Source organism: Aptenodytes patagonicus, chromosome 17, assembly GCF_965638725.1.
Source record: "Aptenodytes patagonicus chromosome 17, bAptPat1.pri.cur, whole genome shotgun sequence".
NCBI lineage: Eukaryota > Metazoa > Chordata > Aves > Sphenisciformes > Spheniscidae > Aptenodytes > Aptenodytes patagonicus.
In genome coordinates, this window is record NC_134965.1 from 12,599,575 (window position 1) to 12,618,974 (window position 19,400).

General features: G+C 41.3%; 2 protein-coding genes across 11 annotated transcripts in view; one reads left to right on the top strand and one right to left on the bottom strand.

Moving 5' to 3' along the window:
• The window catches only part of LYRM9 (LYR motif containing 9), a 42,297-nt gene extending 36,152 nt beyond the window's left edge, over positions 1-6,145 (bottom strand). For 3 of the 7 annotated variants that reach the window (XM_076354853.1, XM_076354852.1, XM_076354851.1), the window contains exon 1: positions 5,806-6,002. The gene's annotated coding sequence lies outside the window, so the exon portion shown is untranslated. Of the gene's footprint in view, positions 1-2,143; positions 2,236-5,611; positions 5,707-5,805; positions 6,003-6,121 lie in introns of those variants that run through there. The other 4 variants (XM_076354850.1, XM_076354846.1, XM_076354847.1 and 1 more) reach the window with 4 other exon arrangements.
• A 686-nt stretch (positions 6,146-6,831) lies between these two features.
• NLK (nemo like kinase) overlaps positions 6,832-19,400 on the top strand; it is a 67,870-nt gene continuing 55,301 nt past the window's right edge. For 3 of the 4 annotated variants that reach the window (XR_012996663.1, XM_076354264.1, XM_076354266.1), the window contains exon 1: positions 7,117-8,423. Coding sequence is in view for 3 of the 4 variants with exons in the window: in XM_076354264.1 (XP_076210379.1) it covers positions 7,966-8,423 (458 nt within the window). In the remaining variant the exon portion in view is untranslated. Of the gene's footprint in view, positions 6,862-7,116; positions 8,424-19,400 lie in introns of those variants that run through there. The other variant, XM_076354265.1, reaches the window with a different exon arrangement.

Consider the following 19,400-nt stretch of genomic DNA (forward strand, 5'->3'; position numbering starts at 1 on the left):
CAATTGCAACATGACCACCACAAAAACTACACTGCAAGAGCCAAACAGGGCTGACAGGCCAGTGAAGCAACATAAGTGCCTGTAGAGTCTGATCTCCAACATCAGAGATATGCAGTATCTTAGATGACACCAGCTGTCATTTACACCAGTTGTCCCCTACCCCATATCTCAGTCATATCTATGCAGCTCTATGGAAGTTAAGTACCATTCCATCATTTTAATCGCTTCTCAAAGAAGCGGCCAAGTTCCCACACTGCTGCTTTAAAGACAAAGATGAGGCTCATCTTGGTCAACATGCCTTTTGGATAGACTAACAAGCTTATACTACATCATCCACTTGGTTTGACTACTTGATTTTTTTCCCTATCTTTTTAGTACATTGCCCAGAGCAGGACAAGGATTTGTCCCTCATTCAACAAGACGAGCAGAACCCTGCTCTCCTCTTAAATGAAGTCATATTGCCATCCCTGCAAACTTTAAGACACAAACCTTTATAAATAATTCAAGTTAAAACAAAATATTATTTCCCCCTGCTCCTCACTGTATTTTATTAATAGATTAATTTATTCTTTTCCAGTTTTGTAGAGAAAAGGTTTTAAAGAGGAAATTCTGGAAAATTATTCTTTGCAAAGAAAAGGACTAATATACACTAACAGGAATTTTAATCCTATGATACAACAGAATAAACATTAATATACACGAAGTATGTTAGGACCACAGTTTGTTTAGAGCATGATGTTTATCCGACTAACCAAACCCCCTCAAATTCACAGGCATTAGCACCATATTTATGATACCTTAAGGGCTTCAGCATTAGGATTTATGAATAAAATATTACCAGGGTGTTACAGAATACTGAGGACTGTATCTGCAGAGTTGTATATCAAGGTATGTGTGGGCTTGTCAAACACCCACATGATAAATTATCAGTAGTGCAGCTCAGAGTACCCCTTTTGTGGATCAGAGACAAATCTGTGCAAGCGTTTTATTACGCTTTGTTCCACTTAACATTACTTTTTCTGCATTAAAGGGTCACAAAAAAACCCTACAGTGCTGAAGGACATCTATGCACAATACTCAGCCATGAAATCAAAAGACTTATTCTAATATTCAGAGTCCTGTTTTCACAGCTAGTTCTTGTGGCACAAGGAAAAAACCCACAAAGCCTACGTCTGGAACTGGACCATAGCATTTTGTACTGTGCAATACAATACAAACTTTTGTGGAGAATTTTAAGGTTAAAACACTGCTGAGGAGCATCAAAGAAATAGAACTGGCTGATTACAAATTGTCTTCCATCCCTTGCCCTTATGCAAAGTGCTGTCAAAAAGACTATACCCCTGCAAAGCAAGTGGCAAATCCAAGGGGAAAATAAATCTCTCGAGTCGGAAAAGACTAAACTTGATACAGTAGTTTTTCAAGAAGGGACAAGTCTGTGCCCTGTATTTCTAATGCACAGTATTTTCTTTTATATGTAGTTTTTAAATGAGTTTAGCAAAGAGCACCCGACAAATCTAGATATACTAGCATTCAGTGTTTGATACTCAAAACAGCAGACTTGCTACTGCTTTACAGCACTCTTACTGTGAATAAAATAGTAAGAGACAGATGCATGTCCCCATGAATAACTGTCTTCACCAGTAAGAGATTGGAATTGATCTGTCATGTTTCATCAGCAGTAGTCACCAATCACATACCTCCATGCATCACTGGGGATGACAAATTAGCTGCAATCAAACTGGGCTTTGGCAGGATCTAGAGCAGTGTCTCTACCTGCTCAGTTCAAATTACTATGGTTAGATTTTGCCAACTCACTCATCAAGCAGCTCAAGCTCATTAGAACTACTCACAGAACACTCTTGCTCAAAGTTGTGTGAGCCAGCTCTGTAATGAGCTCCCCCTCAGAAGACTTATGCTTCTTATACAGGGGCATTAAATAACAAGGAAGCACTGACTTACAATAGTACACAACTAATTCCCTCTGCAGCCCTCAGTAGGAGTGATTCATATAACTAATAGGTAACACTTTCAAGTAACAGACCTGTATGAGGAAACAAAGGGTCTATTAGAAGTTGAGCACTTTGTCTGCAAGTTTCATGTTTCCTTAATATTCTTTTGAAAGTTTTTTTTTCCTTAAACATACCTCCATATGAATCAACTGGATCTTGTCCCCCTTAACTTTCATAGCATGAAGTGCCTAAAAAGCAGTTGAACTGACAGTCTTAAGCTTCACAGCATGACAGAGGCCAGGGACACCAATTAAAAGTGTTTATAAACCCAGTGTGGAAGGAAGATATACTTGTTAGGGTGGGTCGTTCAACACTGGCATCTGACATAACTCCATATGGACATGTAAGATAAGCGTATCCCTTCAGCTGCCATCTCACCAGTCTCTCACCTCATTGAAAAGAGCTGGTTCAACTTAAAAGGGGCAAATAAAAGATGCATAATATGGTTGCAGCATTTAGTTAAACTAAAATAAATAAAAAAGTGGCTCCCAGATTTTACTTACACTTTACAGACATGGAAATTGGAAAGCATGGTTTGTAGTAGTCCAGTCAAGAGCTGTGAGGAAAACTGCTCACAATGCCAGGACTGCAACCCAGTTCATTTCTTTTGCTCTCACTGCTGAAAATTAATCTATATGTGACAGTGTCTAACGACACATTTAGAGTGTTTCTAAGACAAGACACTTATTTACTAATCTACAGCCAAAAATGAAGTCACCATGTATTTGATTCGCTAAAGCTTATAAAGGTTATATGACAAATCAATAGGAAGTCAGTACGTTTAGACAAAGGTGTGTGGGGAGAAACTCTTTATGCTGGATGTAATGTCCTGGTTCAGGCAACTAACCCTACTCACCAAATAGTGGACCTAGGAGTTGCCCCAGATCACTTGGTGGCAATAAAGCAAGCAGTCAGACTGAAGGCTGTCTGCGCTGATGGAACTGGTTCCTTTTTTCTTTGAGATTTACTAAAGATAACCTCTATCCAAAAACTTGAGATGGTTGGTGTTTGATGATAACCATAAAGAAAAGGGGCATCAAAAAATACAAAACTTTTTCAACAGTTTACCTGTGGTATTATTTTCTAAAGAAGTCTGTTTTTCATAAAAATACAGGCAACCATTCATGATATTGTAATGCACCATGTGATACTTGCAATGGAAAGCTGCACATATGTAAGATCCTCAACCATGGCAAAGGTGCTGAGTACAATCCCCATTATGTTGATCCTTCCTTAAAATAATAAGGATAAAGAAACAACATGAGCTTCAGCTGGTACTTCCCTCAGGTTAATTGGCAATTGGTTTGCTCATGAGGAAGCGTAAACAGATGCTTTAAACACTAATGAGAAGTGGATCCAATTCCCATCTTTTCACAAGCACAATACTTGAAAGAACAGGTTCTCAGGGACACAAGCTGCGCCAGGGGAGACGGCTACACAAAGCTTTAAAATATGCTACCAGAGACCTAGGCCTGAATTATTCCCTATCCACTGCAAAAATGAGTAGGTGAAAACACCCTGCTTAATATTAAACATTGCTGTTCAGAAGCTTCTCTCCAAAGGCTCCATATAGTCCGCGGGGAATGAAATGTTAAGGTGATGTCTGGACACACCTAAATTAGACTCCTCCAGACAGCAACACAGTATACCTCTTTACCCTTTAACAATAAGGAGCCTGCAGAGATTAGGCTCCTAAATTAGTCACCAGAACTGCACGTGCCTATGAACACTTCTCAATAAGCGGTCATTACAAGACTTTCAGTTTATGCTAGAAACAGGTTGACTTTTTCCATATCACTGAACATTTTGTTTATGACCATAAATTCAACTATAGTCCAGTGGCAAGAGCAAGATAAATAATTTCTTCCTTCCCTTTTCTTCCCAATATGCAGTTGAAGATGACTGACTTTCAGCAAATACACCAGTAAAACTTAAACTCTACTGAAAATCAATTGTTTAAAGACATGCAAACCAATTAACTCAGTAATGTACCTGACAGAAAAAAAAAATTAAGATGACATTCTGTATTTGGACCTGAATAATGCCACTGAGACATTAATCTGCAAATACATTTAGAACCCAAGTTTCCATACAACGATTATTAGGCAATTGCTCAATATTACTACTTGGAAAGATTTTGCAATAAGAGAAAGAAAAAAAAAGTCCATAATGAAAAAGTGTAGGAGTTTTAAAAGCCTTCCAGTCCTCACAGCACTCCCCTATGCCCAGGCCCACCCAACCTACTTTGTATCCACCTCCTTCCATTGTCCCACACACCACACCGTACCTCTCCAGAGCTTGAGGGGAAGCAGAGACCAAAAGAATCCTTGGTGCGTGCCATATTCATATTCACATTAGCAGTTTGTTATCAACTTCAATGAAAACTTCAAACAGACAGCTAGAATTACAAGTTCTAAACAAGTATTCTGTCTCTTCTTCCAATACGTAATATTATAAAACTGCTGTAAACCAAATCTACTCTTGCTTACTTTAAAAAAAACAAAACAAAACAAAAAACCCCAACGATGACATGATAGCAAAACTCTACTATAATTCCAGACTGGAATATTAGCTAACAACATTTCAAAATGCAACAGAAACAGTTTTGACAAAGAAACTTGTCTTAATTCCTGCAAGACTTTTCTTGTTTACATTCTCAAAGAGCAGACAAAAAGTATCCAAAACCCATTCTTAAAAAGATTTTGCACTCAAGTTTTAGGAATTGCAACAAGCTTTCACACTTATAGTCTCCTTTCCCCCATGCTGTATAGAAGTCCAATGATGTGGTTCAGTTTTTAGACATACAGAAAAGACAGATCACAGTACTTGATATTGTACCATGAGGGATTTGTTGGTAAAACTTCAGCAATGCAGTGGTACTATTATAGTTCTGCTAGTCATTTTTCCTCTGTTCAGACAGGAGCCAGATGCAGAGAAGGAAAGGCTGTCAGCTCACCCGTAACAGGGGCACATACAGATTCACCATCAGTCATTTATTTCCTCTGGAACTGCTCACCCAATTTAATCATATGAAGGAACCTCTTTATCACCATCACAGTTAATTTAACTCTGCTATCATCATGGGTAAGGCTCTGATATCTAATTAATAGTTCTACTTCAGAAAACTCCTAGTTACGATTAATAGTCACACAAGAAAGTGGAAAGTGTTAAAACTATCAAATTTTTATTCATCTCTATGTTTTAGGGAAGACTTGTGCTTTAAAGAACCACACTGCATTCCCCAAGCATGCAGATTAACGGCGTAAGTGAACTAAAACAACAAACGGCAAAAAATATTTTGGTCCTGGGTTAACACGTACTTCACATCTGAAACGTAACTTCTGAGCGTGTTAATGAGCATGCTGCAGCAAGCCTCAGAAAAACAGGCTTAGAGGAGAGTTGGCTATAGTATCTGCTGCTAGCTATCTGCTGCTAGCTATCTGCTGAGAAGATCCAAAACCTCTGATTTTTTTTTCCTCCTGATGCAAGGGAAGAGGGACGCTCATCCCACAGCGCGACACCGTCCTTTCCACCTGCTTCTGGAGCCTACAGACGAGGCTCAGGCCCTCAGTGCCAGCCCTCCGCACTTTCCCCTGTCTCACCTGCTTCAAGCCTTTAAGGTAAAGCCTTCAAGCTTTACCTGCTGGTCTTCAAATCGAAGCAAAAAACCAAAAAAAAACCCCCAAAACACGCCCCCCCCCAATTTCGAGGCCAGCCCCCGTCTTTAAAGCACATTCGCCTTTCCGTTAGCTGAGTCAGGCAAGCTTCTTTTGTGAAAGACAGCTTTGGTAATCACCTTCCTCTGGAGAGCGGGGCTGAGGCAAAAACATCTACCTCAGGAAACCGAGCTCCTCTTCCCTTGCTCGGCCCCGGGCGGGGAGGAGAGCCGGCTCACCCCGGAGCCAGCACAGCCCTGGGGGCCCCACCGCCGCCGCCCCGGGGGCGGCCGGCCAGAGGGCCCCGGGAGAGCCACGATAGCGGACAGCGAGCACAGGGCCCCCCCGAGCGCAGCGGCGCTCCCCCCGGCCCTCACCCCAGCTCCCGCTCCGCTTCCCGCCGCCACCCCTCAGCGCCCACAGTGACCTCCGCACCCCGCCGCGTCCTTATCTCACCCCGCCCCGGGAGCGCCATTGGCCCCTCCCGCCGCTCATCAGCCGGCTGCCCACCTCCCATTGGCCAGCTGCCCACCCGCAGACGGGCGCACCAGCGACTTCCTTGTGCGTCACGCGGCACCTCGCGGCGCGATTTGAAGAACAACGGCTCCTTTAACGCCCATCGCCGCTAATCACTCGTGAGGAGAGCTGTCAATCACAGCGCCGCCTCGCCTCCGAGTACTATTGGCCCAGTAACCCCTTTTCGGGCTTTCGTTTCTCCTCATTGGCTAATTGGATCGGATAGGAGGCTGCGATTGGGCAAAAGGCAGGTCTTGGGGGCGGGACTCGGCTTAGGGAGAGAGTCAATTGGCCAGCAGGCTGGAGCGGCACCATGTGATTGGCAGGAAAAGCGAAGAAGGCGGGGCCACCCGAGGTGAGGGTTGTATGAGGTGAGGGAATCTCGCGGGGTCTCGCCAGCTCTGGGCGCGGAGGCGCGCGGTGATTGGGCGGTGGGGGTCAAGGGGGCGGGACCGAGTCAGGCGGTCTCTGCAGCGGCCGAGTCCTATGGGCCGGCCGAGCTGGGTCCCGCTCGGTGATTGGGTGGGGGCGGCTCTCGCGGAGCCTGGCGGGCCGGGTCCGATTGGCTGCGGGCGGGTGTCGGGCGCGCGCCCCGCATGGGGGCGGAGGGGGCCGGCGGGGGGAGGGCAGGCCGGGTGCGCGTGCCCGCTGTGCGCTCCGCGCTGGGGCTCCGTGAGGAGGTGAGTGGCGGCGGCGGCGGCGGCGGCGGGTCGGGCGGCCGAGGCGGCGGCGGCCGGGGGGCGGAGCGGCGCTGCGCGGCGGGGGCCTGAGAGCCCGCCGCCCCCCACCTCTGCCTGCCGCACGCACGCAGCGGAGACCCCCTCCCCCCACCCGGCCCCGGTCCTTCCCCCGCCCCGCCGGAGGGGGGGCTGCAGCCGCCGGCGCCCCCCCCGGAGGCGCTGCCCGCCGCCGGCGCTGGGTCGGGCTGTCAGGGCGCCGCCGCCGCCCCCATCGCATCCTCCCCCTCGCCCCTCTTTATCCCCCGGCCCCGCGCTCTTCCCTGTCATTCATTTGTCACTTTCCCCGCTCCCATTTTTCCCCTCGCCCCTTCTCCCTCTCGTTCCTCCCTTGTTTTCTTTTCTGCCCCGTCCCCTTCCCTTCCTCCGTCTGTTTTTACCCTCTTTTCGCCCCCTTTCGCCCTCCCCCTCCTCGCCCTCGCCCTCCTCCCCTCACGCCTTCCGTCCCTCTTCACTTTTTCTGGGTGCTTGTGTGTGTTTCAGGCCTTCAAGGAAAAGTTGCAAACTCCCAAGTTTTTTTTTTTTGCTGTATTTGAGGGAGCAGGTGTCTGAAAGGAGGGAGCTATGTAGGAGGTGCCTGGGCGCTCAGGGAGGTTTCCAGGAGATAAATGGAGAGGATGTGGGAATGGAAGGGGTAGGCTTGTCAGTCCTCTCAGGGTATTCCGGGGGAGAGACTCCAAATCCTCCTTCTGGAGGGAAGGGGGATTGATCACTGTATTTCTTTTTTATTACAACAACAAAAAAAAAAAAAAGTGAAGGAAAAAACCAAACAAAACCCGACCCAGTTGCCCAAGGATGGAGTTTCAGTAGCCAACCACAGCTGGACTCTTGGGGGAAGAGGGTTCGCGCACTCTGGCTCACGCACACATGAAGAGATTCTCCAAATTGTCTGGCTTCGTGAAGAGATAAGGCCAGTTGAGCTCAATGTTTTTAAAGGTGGGCCGTGTATGATGAAACCCAACTTCTTTTAAAGTGTAGCAGATTTCATTTTTATGGCCAAATGACAGCTTGACCCAGTTGTTATCCAATCAAAGGGCATTTTTTTGAATGTCTCTTTGTGGCACAACAGCCAACGCAAAAATGATGGCGGCTTACAATGGCGGTACGTCTGCAGCAGCAGCAGGTCACCACCACCACCATCACCACCACCTTCCTCACCTCCCTCCTCCTCACCTCCATCACCACCACCACCCTCAACATCACTTGCATCCAGGCTCTGCAGCTGCGGTACATCCCGTACAGCAGCATGCCTCTTCGGCAGCTGCGGCCGCAGCAGCTGCGGCCGCGGCCGCGGCAATGTTAAACCCAGGGCAGCAGCAGCCATATTTCCCATCACCGGCACCGGGTCAGGCCCCTGGACCAGCTGCAGCAGCCCCAGCTCAGGTACAAGCTGCAGCAGCTGCTGCAGTTAAAGCGCACCATCATCAGCACTCACAACATCCACAACAGCAACTGGATATTGAGCCGGACAGACCTATTGGATATGGAGCCTTTGGTGTTGTCTGGTGAGTAAAGAAAAAAAACTGAACCGATTTTTTCCTTTTCATTTTTTACCAGATCATAATTCATTCTTGTTTTTGTCATTTGAATCAGAATACAAGAAAGCTGCTTACTACGCATTTTTTTACTGGTTCTTCTCTGTTCTTAGAAAGTTGGCTTCACTTGTCTTTGTCGGCAGAACGAGGTTTAGAATGGTGAAGAGCAACCTCTGACTAACAGGCCACATCATCAGTCTCTTCTGAGACAAATGCAACATGTTTATATACCTTCTACGCATTTTATTAGAATATGTATGTTGTGTAGCTAGGCTGTGCTTCCTAAAGTTTCAGGTTAACAAATGAGCATTAGAATATATGTTTTGACCTGACTTAGGAGTTAGAAATTAAAAGCGTATGAAAATGTCTTCCTTCTTCAGTCACCTGTCAAGATCTTTGTCTAGGAGACTGTTTGACCTGCGGTAGTATGCTATATGCTACCTGAAACAGAATATCTGAACTTTGCTCTCCTCTCATAAATGTAAATGGGATTTTCTGTCTTACTGTAGTACTGCCTACAGTCCTTTTATTCCCCCAGCCGCTATTTCAGAGGATTCTGTCAGTGGAGCGTAATCTCTTCTAATATATTTTGTGACCACCTTAATACAATGTATGTAATTATTGCCCTTCAGGATCACTGAAGCAAAGCTGGCATGATATTTTTTTGTTTTTTTTTTTTTTTTTTAGTAAATGGTTGTCAGTTTGCCGTATTCTGAAATGTTCTTTAGAAACACGAAGGGTGCCTCGGTGGTGTTTTTGAGAGCAGGCGTGTTGCAGCACACTTCCTGTGTCACAAACACAAAGTTTGAAGTGTGCGACTGCGTCGTCTCCCTGCAGAACTTTCCACAGCATTCAGTCGGCAAGGCGTTCTGTGGTGCTTAAGGAATTTTGCTTTAGGTACTGTCCGTGCTTTAATTTTACTGAGATAGAAGTAGTATGTGACTGGGGTTGTAGTCTGCACCGGCATATGGTGGCAAAGTGCTTTGCAGGACAGGCCTCAGAAGAGCAAGACACGTTACTCCTTTGTCCCAGCCCTTAAAAGTTGGTCACTCATAACCAGACCAGTGTTTGTAATAAAATTGTGTTTTCTAAGAAGGCTGAGCATGCTGCTCGAACTAGGTGTAGGTTAATGTTACAGTTGATCTTGTGTCCCTTAATTCAGAAGGCCTAGGGAGTTAATTTAAATGCTGAAGTTTTCAAAGTCAGAAGGGTGCTGTTGTACAGTTAGCACTGCTGTGATCTTGCCATGGTGCAGTATAAAAAAGTCGATATCCAAGAATGAAAACTGACAAGAAATCTGCTGTAAAAAATCATCTAAAGATTATTTCCATCTGTTCATATATTTTTTTCTGATAAAGTGTGGAGTTTTTTTAACTTAATTGTTACCGGCTTGCTTAAATTTAGATTGTTATCTAAGATCAGACCTTGTTATCGTTTCTACAAGCATTTTGTTTACCTGTATATATTTCCTAGGTCTTTATTTTCTCAGTTTTATTTGCCAAAAAATAAGGTGCACAGACAGATCTGCTTTCATAATATTCAGTAGAATAAAAGGTCAAGCTTGCATATTTAAATATAACATCATTAAGAATGCTGAGGGAAAAAAAGAAGTGTAGAAAGAAGAAGGGTCTGCTCTTGACTGACGTCGGGTAGAATGGTGCCAAAAGTGTCCACCCATCCCAAGACCCCTGGCCGTGCAACTGCGTCCACGCAAGCAGGAATTGCCACTAGTGGGACTATGCTTGCAAAGTTCTAACTACAGCTTTTACTTCAAGATAAAAACAGCTTAAAAAAAAAAAAAGAAGAGGGAGGTTGTTGAATAAAATAAAAGCAGAAGCTTGGAGGTCAGGTTTCCTTTGGTAAAGCTGTAAGGCTACGCAGACTGAGAATGTAATTGGCTGAAATTCAGTTCCTCTTTGCTCACATGTATTTGAATTCGGTGGTCACTGTTAAGGGTCTTGGCATTTCATACTAACTTCTCAAGTGAATGCAGACTGAATTTAAGAGCCTGTAAGCAATAATTAAACTGAATTTTAGATTTCATTCAAAACGTGAAGGAATGCCTGTGTAATTTAATTTTAGCCATGTGAGAGAATGCAACTGAACATAAACATTGATTTGGATGTTTATAGTTTAAGTTGACTTAGACATGAAAAATGTATACTTCGGTACAAGCGTAACACAGAATTTTCAGTAACATAAGGCCTAAGCTAATCTTGAATAAGGATTCTGTTGCTTATCTGTTTCTGAGCATGTATTGGCACTGATAGATAACTGAAAAGTTCGTATCTGTACTTCTGAGGGAAATGGATGTTATTCTGCAGACAGTTTGAGTATTTGAAGTAGTAGTCTTTCATCTTGCTACTCAGATGTGTCATTGCATTGTCTAGAAAGACACAACTTACCCTGCAGTTAAGTTTAGCTCATCAAATAAGTAATCGGTATCGTGTGGTATTGAGTTTCCCATTAGCTTACCGAGAGAGATTTTGACTTGGCAGTCGAATTAGCATTTGTCATTAGTTCATTTGTCTGGTACTTTATGATGTTTTGGGGTAGCTAATGTGCTCCTGAAGTTTTTCACTCATGAAGAGCCAAAGCATTGTGCTTCAGCATTTTCATTATTAACTCATGCACACTTGTGTTGCTGCCGCTAGTATTTGTATACACAAACTGTATCCTTGCTCATCTAGTCCCCATTACGTTTGAAATCAACTGTCCTTGGCAGGGCACGTCCTTTGACTACATGTAGATTTTAAAGTGAACTGAACCCAAGCTGGCAAAGTAGAAAAGAATCTCTCGAACAATCGGCATTAAATTGCTATATTTATCCGTTTTCATTGTGCTTTAACATAAAGATGTGCATATTAATGCAATACCAAAGCTTGGTGTTTCTGAACTGTGACAAAAGCGGGGTGGGGGGGGAAGTTGCTGAAGCAGGAAAAGATGTGTAAGTACCTTCCCCCTGGTTCTGCAGATTTGCTTAACTGCGCTCTAGTTTGGCAAATTGCCACGAACCAAGTTGCGTACCTAATTTGCTGAAAACAGAGCAATTTGCTCTTTAAGTATTCACTGTTAACACATTCTCAAAGTGTTGAAAAAAATCCGGATTTTTGTTTCAGCGACAAACTCTGTTTGTGCCCCATGTTTCAAATTGTCTATCTGATTTTTAGAAGTTCTGTGTATATTCTAAGAATAAGGAGCTGTCCTTTGCAGAAGTGCTCCCCGTTTTGCTGGGGAGACATGCTACTGCCATCTGGTGGGATTCTTAATAATAATAATAATAATAATAATAAATAACCATTGAACCTGCCAAGGCTCCTAGGTTTTGGAGTGAGGGGTAAAGCCTTAAGACCTCTGCAAGAGGCACTCATGCTGTTTTCATGCCGGATTCCTAGACCAGTGAAGAGGAACTGCAACTTCTGTGGAGGTAGAGAGGAAATAATTACTTTTGTTGCTGGTTCAAGCTGTTAACACTGCTGCTGAAATTTTATGAAAATGTCTTGTTTGTTGGGATATATCCACTCCCCTGTGTCTCTAATTTTGAAAAGTTATTCATCAAAGATTGTGAAATCAAGCAATCTGTTTTATTATTATCACAACTATGTTAAAAGGCATCTCTGTGGGAAATCTGTTACAAATGACAATAGAAAAAAGTATATGAATTCTTTTTTTTTTTTTTAAAGTCCTGATTTACACAATTTTAAATTGCAGTGTGGTTTTTAATGTGTTTGCTTCTAATACTTTTTATTCAGAAAGTCAAACAGCAGTATAACATTCCAAGTAGTTTGGCTGTTGATGTTGAGATAGGACATTATGTACAGGCTGCCATAACTTTTGAAGGCAGAAATAATTTAGCCTAAATCTACCGTTCATTCCTGGCCTTCAAAGGCCTGAAATCACTAAAGTCATTGCTAAATAAAAATCGAAAGAATATTGCATACAATTGATTGTTGCCTGGACCCTAGAACTATTTTAAGAGGGTTTTATCACTCTACTGATGCTAAGCACAGCAGTAGGAAAGATGTTTCCAGGATAAACCGATAATCTCCTAACTGTTACTTTAAAGGAACGTGTCATGCTGAGCAAGTATGCAATATAGATAATTTGTTTTGCACAAAATTGCTAGAATGTATATTAGGGGGAAAAAAAATGTTACAAAAAAGGTATGAATAATGGCAGGGTAAGTTCCCCTTCTGATGTCTGATATTGCTGCGAACCACGGTGATGTTTTGCATAGTTAATGCAAATAATAATGCAAAAGTCCAGTCTGGTAAGCATGAAAAGTTTAGAAAAAGCTGAATTATGAATATTTGTTTGATGAAACCCTTTAAGACTTTTGGTGTGAGAGATTTTTTTCTAAGCTAAAGCTGTTTGTATCGTGATCTTTTTCCAGTCCCTCAAAACTCACCCGTTAGTGGAAGACAGTACTTGAACAGTAGGAAAATGTCTCATGTTAATTAGCCTTTAGATGGACAATTGTTTGCTTTGCTTTGAACTAGATCATCTGACATTTTGTATTAGTCTAAAATGACTTTTTTGTTATTGATCAAAAAAATACAAAAGGACTCTGAAGTTAATCCTGGAGCTCTCATTGTGAATGAGACTGAGCATAAATGGAGAACTGTAAGCAGGAAGTGATATCTCCGGTAGATGGAACAGAATATCCACCAGAATTGGATAAAGAGGCTCTGGAAGGAGTAATCCACACCCATAATGTTATCCAGAGAGAAGATCCCTACAAAACAGTCAAACTAAGCAAATCCAAGATAAATCCAAAGAGCCTTTTAAAGTACTGATATTACAGCTGGCAAAGATGCAACAACGGTACTAATCAAGAATATAACTCAGGGTTTTTCTTGAGAGTGGAAAGCATCTACAAAGTGATCTGTTGATTTTTGGTGTAGTGAAATTTGCTTTTAGTAATGGGCAACAAAAATGTTTAAAATTAATAAATAAAATGGTCAGAAATAGTTTAAAAAAAAAAATCCTTCCAGGGTATTTGGAGGACTTGGCTGTCTGTGTTGACTGTTGTGTTCAGCATTGCTGATGATCTTCACTTGTCTAGGTAAATAAGAAGCTTTTCCATTCAAATGATGCATCTGCTTTGTCTGCATAGACTGGAACAGAAAAATGTGAACAGAAATTTCCAGTTTGAAAAGATTACCGCTGTTTAGTTCTTTCTAGTTCCAGTATGCAAACACTTTCCGTTAGAAGCTGTGGTATAAATGTCATTATAATTGCCTGACGTCTTATGGATGACATTTTTTAAACAGTGTCACCTTTCGTTGTCCAGCTGGGTAGAGTCTCTTTACTACTAGTAGCCTGTCTCGAACGGGCTGCGGGTGCCGGACAGAACCATTCCAGACAGGAGCACTGCACTGGATACTGGCTTTTTTGGTTTTCTGCTTTTTGTGTTATACTTCAGTGAGTTTTTCTGTTGTCTGGGGTGTCTGATGCAGATCGGCAGTGATTTCCTAAGAAAGAGGCTAAGTCGTTTTTATCCAGTTGTTTCTTGGAGGAAACCGTGAGGATGCCTAAGGCAAAAGAGGCAATACTGGCAATGGGCACATTACGGAGCAGAGTGTGTATTGTGTTTCACACTTACCATCACAATTTAAGGATCTGCAGGTGATTATCTTTAATCGCTATGTCAGTATTTTTTAAAGGATTGCTTTCTAAATTGGATTCTGACTGTATTTGTGAAGAAATATAGTAGAATAATGACCTTACTCAGTTTTTTTAATATGGGAAATTTTGCAAAACTTACATGCTTAAGTGGGGGGTGGGGTTTTTTTTTCAAATTTCATGAAAAGAAAATTTCTGTTAACATTTAAATTACTGTTCCCCAAATGTGCTGAATTAAATGAAATGGTTATAGTAATTCCTTGCATTTAAATTAGACGTTGGGGATTAGGTGAAATTCTATCTAAGTAATATACTAGATTGTTCATTATTGTCTTATAAGATGATGCAAGAAGGAAGGAATGTGGGTAACATTTTTATTCCTCAAAGTTGGGCGAGAACCATTTTGGGTAAATTAGTTCACTGTAAATTATGCCAAGGTCAGCATTTCACAGGTCACTTGAAATGCATGCTGTTCTGCAGTACCTGCAAATCTTGATGTTGTTTGTATCCACATACAACTGTATGCTGATAATACAGTTAGATTGTGGTAGCATTCAGTGTTTTCTCTTTCCTCTTGAATTCCACAAATGTTAAAGCGGAACAGCTTGTGACTGGATCTACAATCTAATACTGATTTTTCGGAAGACATATTTCAGATGTTCTTTTCCCCTCTTCCCCCCCCCCATACTCTTTCACCTTTTTTTTAAGAGAGTGTTTAAATTGTCGAGTTCACTAATCCAAAAACACAAATGCCTTTAGTGTTTATAAATGGGTGAAGGTGTAAGCATTCGTACCAGTTGTATATGATCAAACAGAGTAGTAAATAAAGGCAAGTAACAAGTGTGCGTGTTGTATGAGGCTGCTTGATGTCGCTAGGCTGCTTGATTTCTTGGGGGAACAATGGGATTGAGAGTGAAAATAGCTTTGGGCAGGTAAAGTAGAAGGAAGCCTTTGAGATATGTTTGAAGTGTTTTTTGATGACTTGTAATGGTTGTATCTGGGTCTCATGTATCTTTAATCCTCTGGAAAGTTCTGCCTTCTAGTCTGGAATATGTAACATTCAGCTTTTCATATGAGAAGAGCTAGCTCGAAGTTGTATAGAGCTTACTTGAACTGAATTTGTGTTTATTAAAAGGAACAATAATTTGTTAATATAATTGGTAATGTTTTTTAAAATGGCATATTAAAAAAAATCTACAAAGAACTGTAATTTAAGTGTTAGAAAATAAGAGAATTGAGAAGCTGGCTTAATATGAGTTTTACGATGGAGGGAGATGTTTGGGGGAATAATACTGTATTTCAGGTTAAACTATATCTGTAGGCTCCTGTATGTAAGTAGACCCATCTGTTCTGTATTTGAGGGTTAGCTTTTGAAGTCCTGTTTGTCTGAGTTGTTTGTAAGCAAACACTAAACAGTAGCTTTACTACTAGATTTTGTGTACCAAGGTCTAGCTCCCAGGTTTTTTTATATGGAAGTTTTGGTTACCTGAGCACAGCGTGCCTGTGGTTTCTTAATAAGAAAAGTTGCAGTGGAGCAGGCAAGTTCTGTTTTTACACAGAACGTGAAAAATTTTCCCCTCTCTATTTTTGAAAGATTGAAATGGCACATAGGGAATGCTACAATCTTCTTGCATGATCCGGGGATAATTTAGTTGGGTGGAGTGTGCAGCTGGGTTGCAACATTTAATCGGTTTACATCTGTATTCTGCTTGGTCTAACAAAGGTTCTCCATGCTGACTATGTGGTGGCCACCCCTATAACCATTCCGGTGCTCACAATTGCTTGGTAACACTTGTATTCTCATGCAGTACTTGGTATAAGGTATGCTGAAGCAATGTTAATTACTTGCTAGTAGCAAGAATATGTTATAGGACTGTTCTAACTGGTCCAAATAGAATTTCAACTGAGACAAAGAATAAATTATTTTTTTTCTACCTTTGTTGGTTATACCTTTGCTGTGTTTAGATTTCTGTTAGTCTGATTTCTGTGCTTATTTCCTAACTCTGGAGATTTCCTGAGAGTAGAATTGGCTACTTTGTTGAATTCGTTGAAAAATGAAAGTCCTTGGAACGGAGAATAAGATGATACAGGGACAACTTAGATTTTAAAATCCTTCTGGAATATGAGAAGTAATGTAAAAAGTAGGATCTGTACTCAGAACAGCTTCTAGGGTTTACTGTAAACCCATTTATTTCTGGTCAAAAGAATTCAATAAAAAGAAGCTTGGCTCAGTTACTGCAATTTCCTCTGTAACCTTTAGAATCTAAGAGTAAGCACTTGATTAAAGATTAAGTTATAAATATTATTACGAGAGTAATCTATCTGAAAATGTTTGGATTTTGTTTCTGAAATTCAAGTGTGTAGTATGCGTGGTACTTACTTAATAGCTGATGTTCATTTAAAATTTCTGTAATAGATTATTTAATGGCTGTGATCAATGACTATGTTCTCTATTGCTTAGTACCAGGTATTTACAATGATATAATCGCTTTCTGTAAACAAAATATAGTCTCAGTTTCCAAGCTGTAGCTTGGATTTATGCCAGTTTGAGTCTGTCCTAAATTACCTGCAGAGTTGGGAAATTCTTAAAGTAATAAATAATGTTTTTAGGTAATGTGGCTTTAGTGTGAATTACACTAGTAAACAGACTCATTAGTCCTGGTGTAAACCGTTGAGTTTGACGTTGTATCGATCTCCTCCCCTGTTACCAGTTATGGAAATAACAGCGTATGGTGATGTGTCTGCTGGAGATGGATGGGAGCAGAAGCCTGTGGAGCTGGAGAGTGGGAGCTCCTAGGAGGAGAGACTTGGGATGTGGATGGGTTAACTGGAAATGCAGGATGGAGGAAATGGGAGAATCCCTGCTGCATGTGAAATATCCCATTGGCCGGGGCCAGAACTGTGAGAAATGTCATCAGTGACAGATGCAAGACAAAGATGACAGTTACCTTGTCTGGGCTGGAATAGTGCACGTTGGTTTTCAAACACAGGAAGAAGCTTTATAGCTCTTCAGGTTGTCTAATGTGGATGTGTTCAGCTGTTCTACAAACAGTTAAGTGCAGTCGGAATGGACAAAGCCCCAGTGTTACAACTTGAAAATACATCACATAGTAGATGCTGTAAGTTTTGCTTTATTGTGAGTCAAACTAACTATTACATCCAATTTTCTAAAAGTAGACCCCTGAGTGAGGTAGTAGATGCTTAAATGAAAGTGGCTTATGACAGGCAGTACAAATATGTATGTAAAGGATAGAGGCTTAAGTCATTAATGCATTTATTTATTGATAATAGTATTTGACCGTAACAAGCAGTAACAAGGAAAAAGTGAATGCGAGTGGTAGTGGATGGGATGGGTAGTGAGGAGAGTGGTAGCTAAAGGTGGTACAAACCATAGCAATTATCTGCTGTCTAAATACAGAGAGGTTATGAAAATTAATGATGTTGTAGCAGTAAGCCATGCTTTTTAAAAAAACAAACACATAGGTAACATATTTTCTTTACTTTCCCCCCCCCCCCTGTGTTCTGACTGTCCTTTTCATCACTTCCACTCCTTTTTCTTATTTTCCAGTATTGTCTGTGGTACTTTGTGTGAAGTGCAGCTTATCAACAGCGTGTTTAAATGAAGACAATAGTGTTTAGATACGAGGGCTAAATTGTAGAAAATCAATACTGCTTCTCTGTGGAAATCACTAGAGCTCCATCCATAGTGCATTGTAGCAGTAACCTGGAAAAGAGCAAAGTCATTGCTCTAGGAAACATTTGGCATTCCTTAGTATGTCATATATGCTGTATGAATAGGCTGTAGACTGGCCTGTGGATGTAAGACGTGTGCAAATACTTGTGATTCAAGCATGTAGATCACAGAACTGAGTATCTTTTAGGGAAATCCCCAACTTGCCTATGGTCAGAAATGCCCTAACTTGGCCAAAGTGTAATATATTAAAGTTGTTAAGGTACTGATACTTTTAATATTTGATTATATATTGTAGAGTACACCGAGAGCCTTGATCAATGAAATTGTCAGCACATTTTTCTAGGTTTCAGAGTTCCATAGTTTTGCTACAAATTGCCTACTGGGAGTTTCAGTAATCATGGAATAAATGACAGTTGTGTTCAACTGAACTCAGGTGTGTGATGTGTGAGTGCATACAACATGGTGCAAGTACAATGCTGGAGTTGAGGGAGAAGAGGGAACAGGAGACTAGACAAACTGCATTGGGTGAATACAGCCTTTTACCAAAACACATTGCTGTTCAATACACGAAAATACCAGCGCAATCTGGACTTTGTTTTAATACTTAAAGCGTTATCATCTTCTGTTATGTGAGAGTGATGGATAAATGAAGGCAGACTTATATCAGCCTTGATATTAAATAACTTCCATGGCTATGGCTGACTTTGGAACATGGCCCTGTACAGTGTTTAAAAGTGCTTAGTAAGAATTTGAGCTTTAATCATGAGGGCTGTAGCAGAATCAGTGTGTCCTAGTAGTATCATTCTTTAATTTCCTGATGTGGTGTTTTTCTATAAAGGCTTGGAAGCATATGTGTGTGAGTGGAATTTTTATGCTGTTTATGATGTTGGATATAACACCAGAATGGTTATAGCAGAATCATTTTGTAGAATATGTACTTTGATAAATTATCTTCTGTTATTTCTTTCATTTTCTTAGAACATGGTATGAAGGTATTTATGTGTAATTTGAAAAAAATAAATTCAGAGCTTTCTGTTCAAGAACTCTTGCAGGAAATTTTGTGGAAAAGTAAAATATACTGGGAAATGTAGGAATCCTTGGACTCTAGAGAAGGATTTTCTTTTCCCCATTCTCTTTCATATGCAAATACATTTTAATAGGTGGAAAAAAATTGGTCACTGGAGAAACTGGTGGTTTATTTTCCTGGTCATTTTGGAATGGTGCTATTCCAAATTTTCATCCTAAATCTATTCCTGGTTTCATGGCAATACTTTTCTTCATTATTCTGGCACCACCAGGCGGTGCTCTTATAGTTTTCTTCATTTTGTAAGCTAAATGTAGTGTCAGAATAGAGCCTTTGCTTAATGGGAGCAATAAAACTGAGGATGGTACTGAACTGATGGTCAAGTAGTTATTCTGGCTTTGATCTACATTATTAGGTTTTTTCTGAAAAGCTACTGACTTTCCCTTCTCTCTTGAAAGTGTGCATAGGGTTTTAATTTCAGATAATGCGTTTTATTATTGTATTTAATATAAATTCTTGTAACTGTCAAAGAATATTTGTCTATGAATAGCAAAACTTATTCCATAAAGGTAGCAGCAATTTTCAGAAATGAGCAATCTTCTTC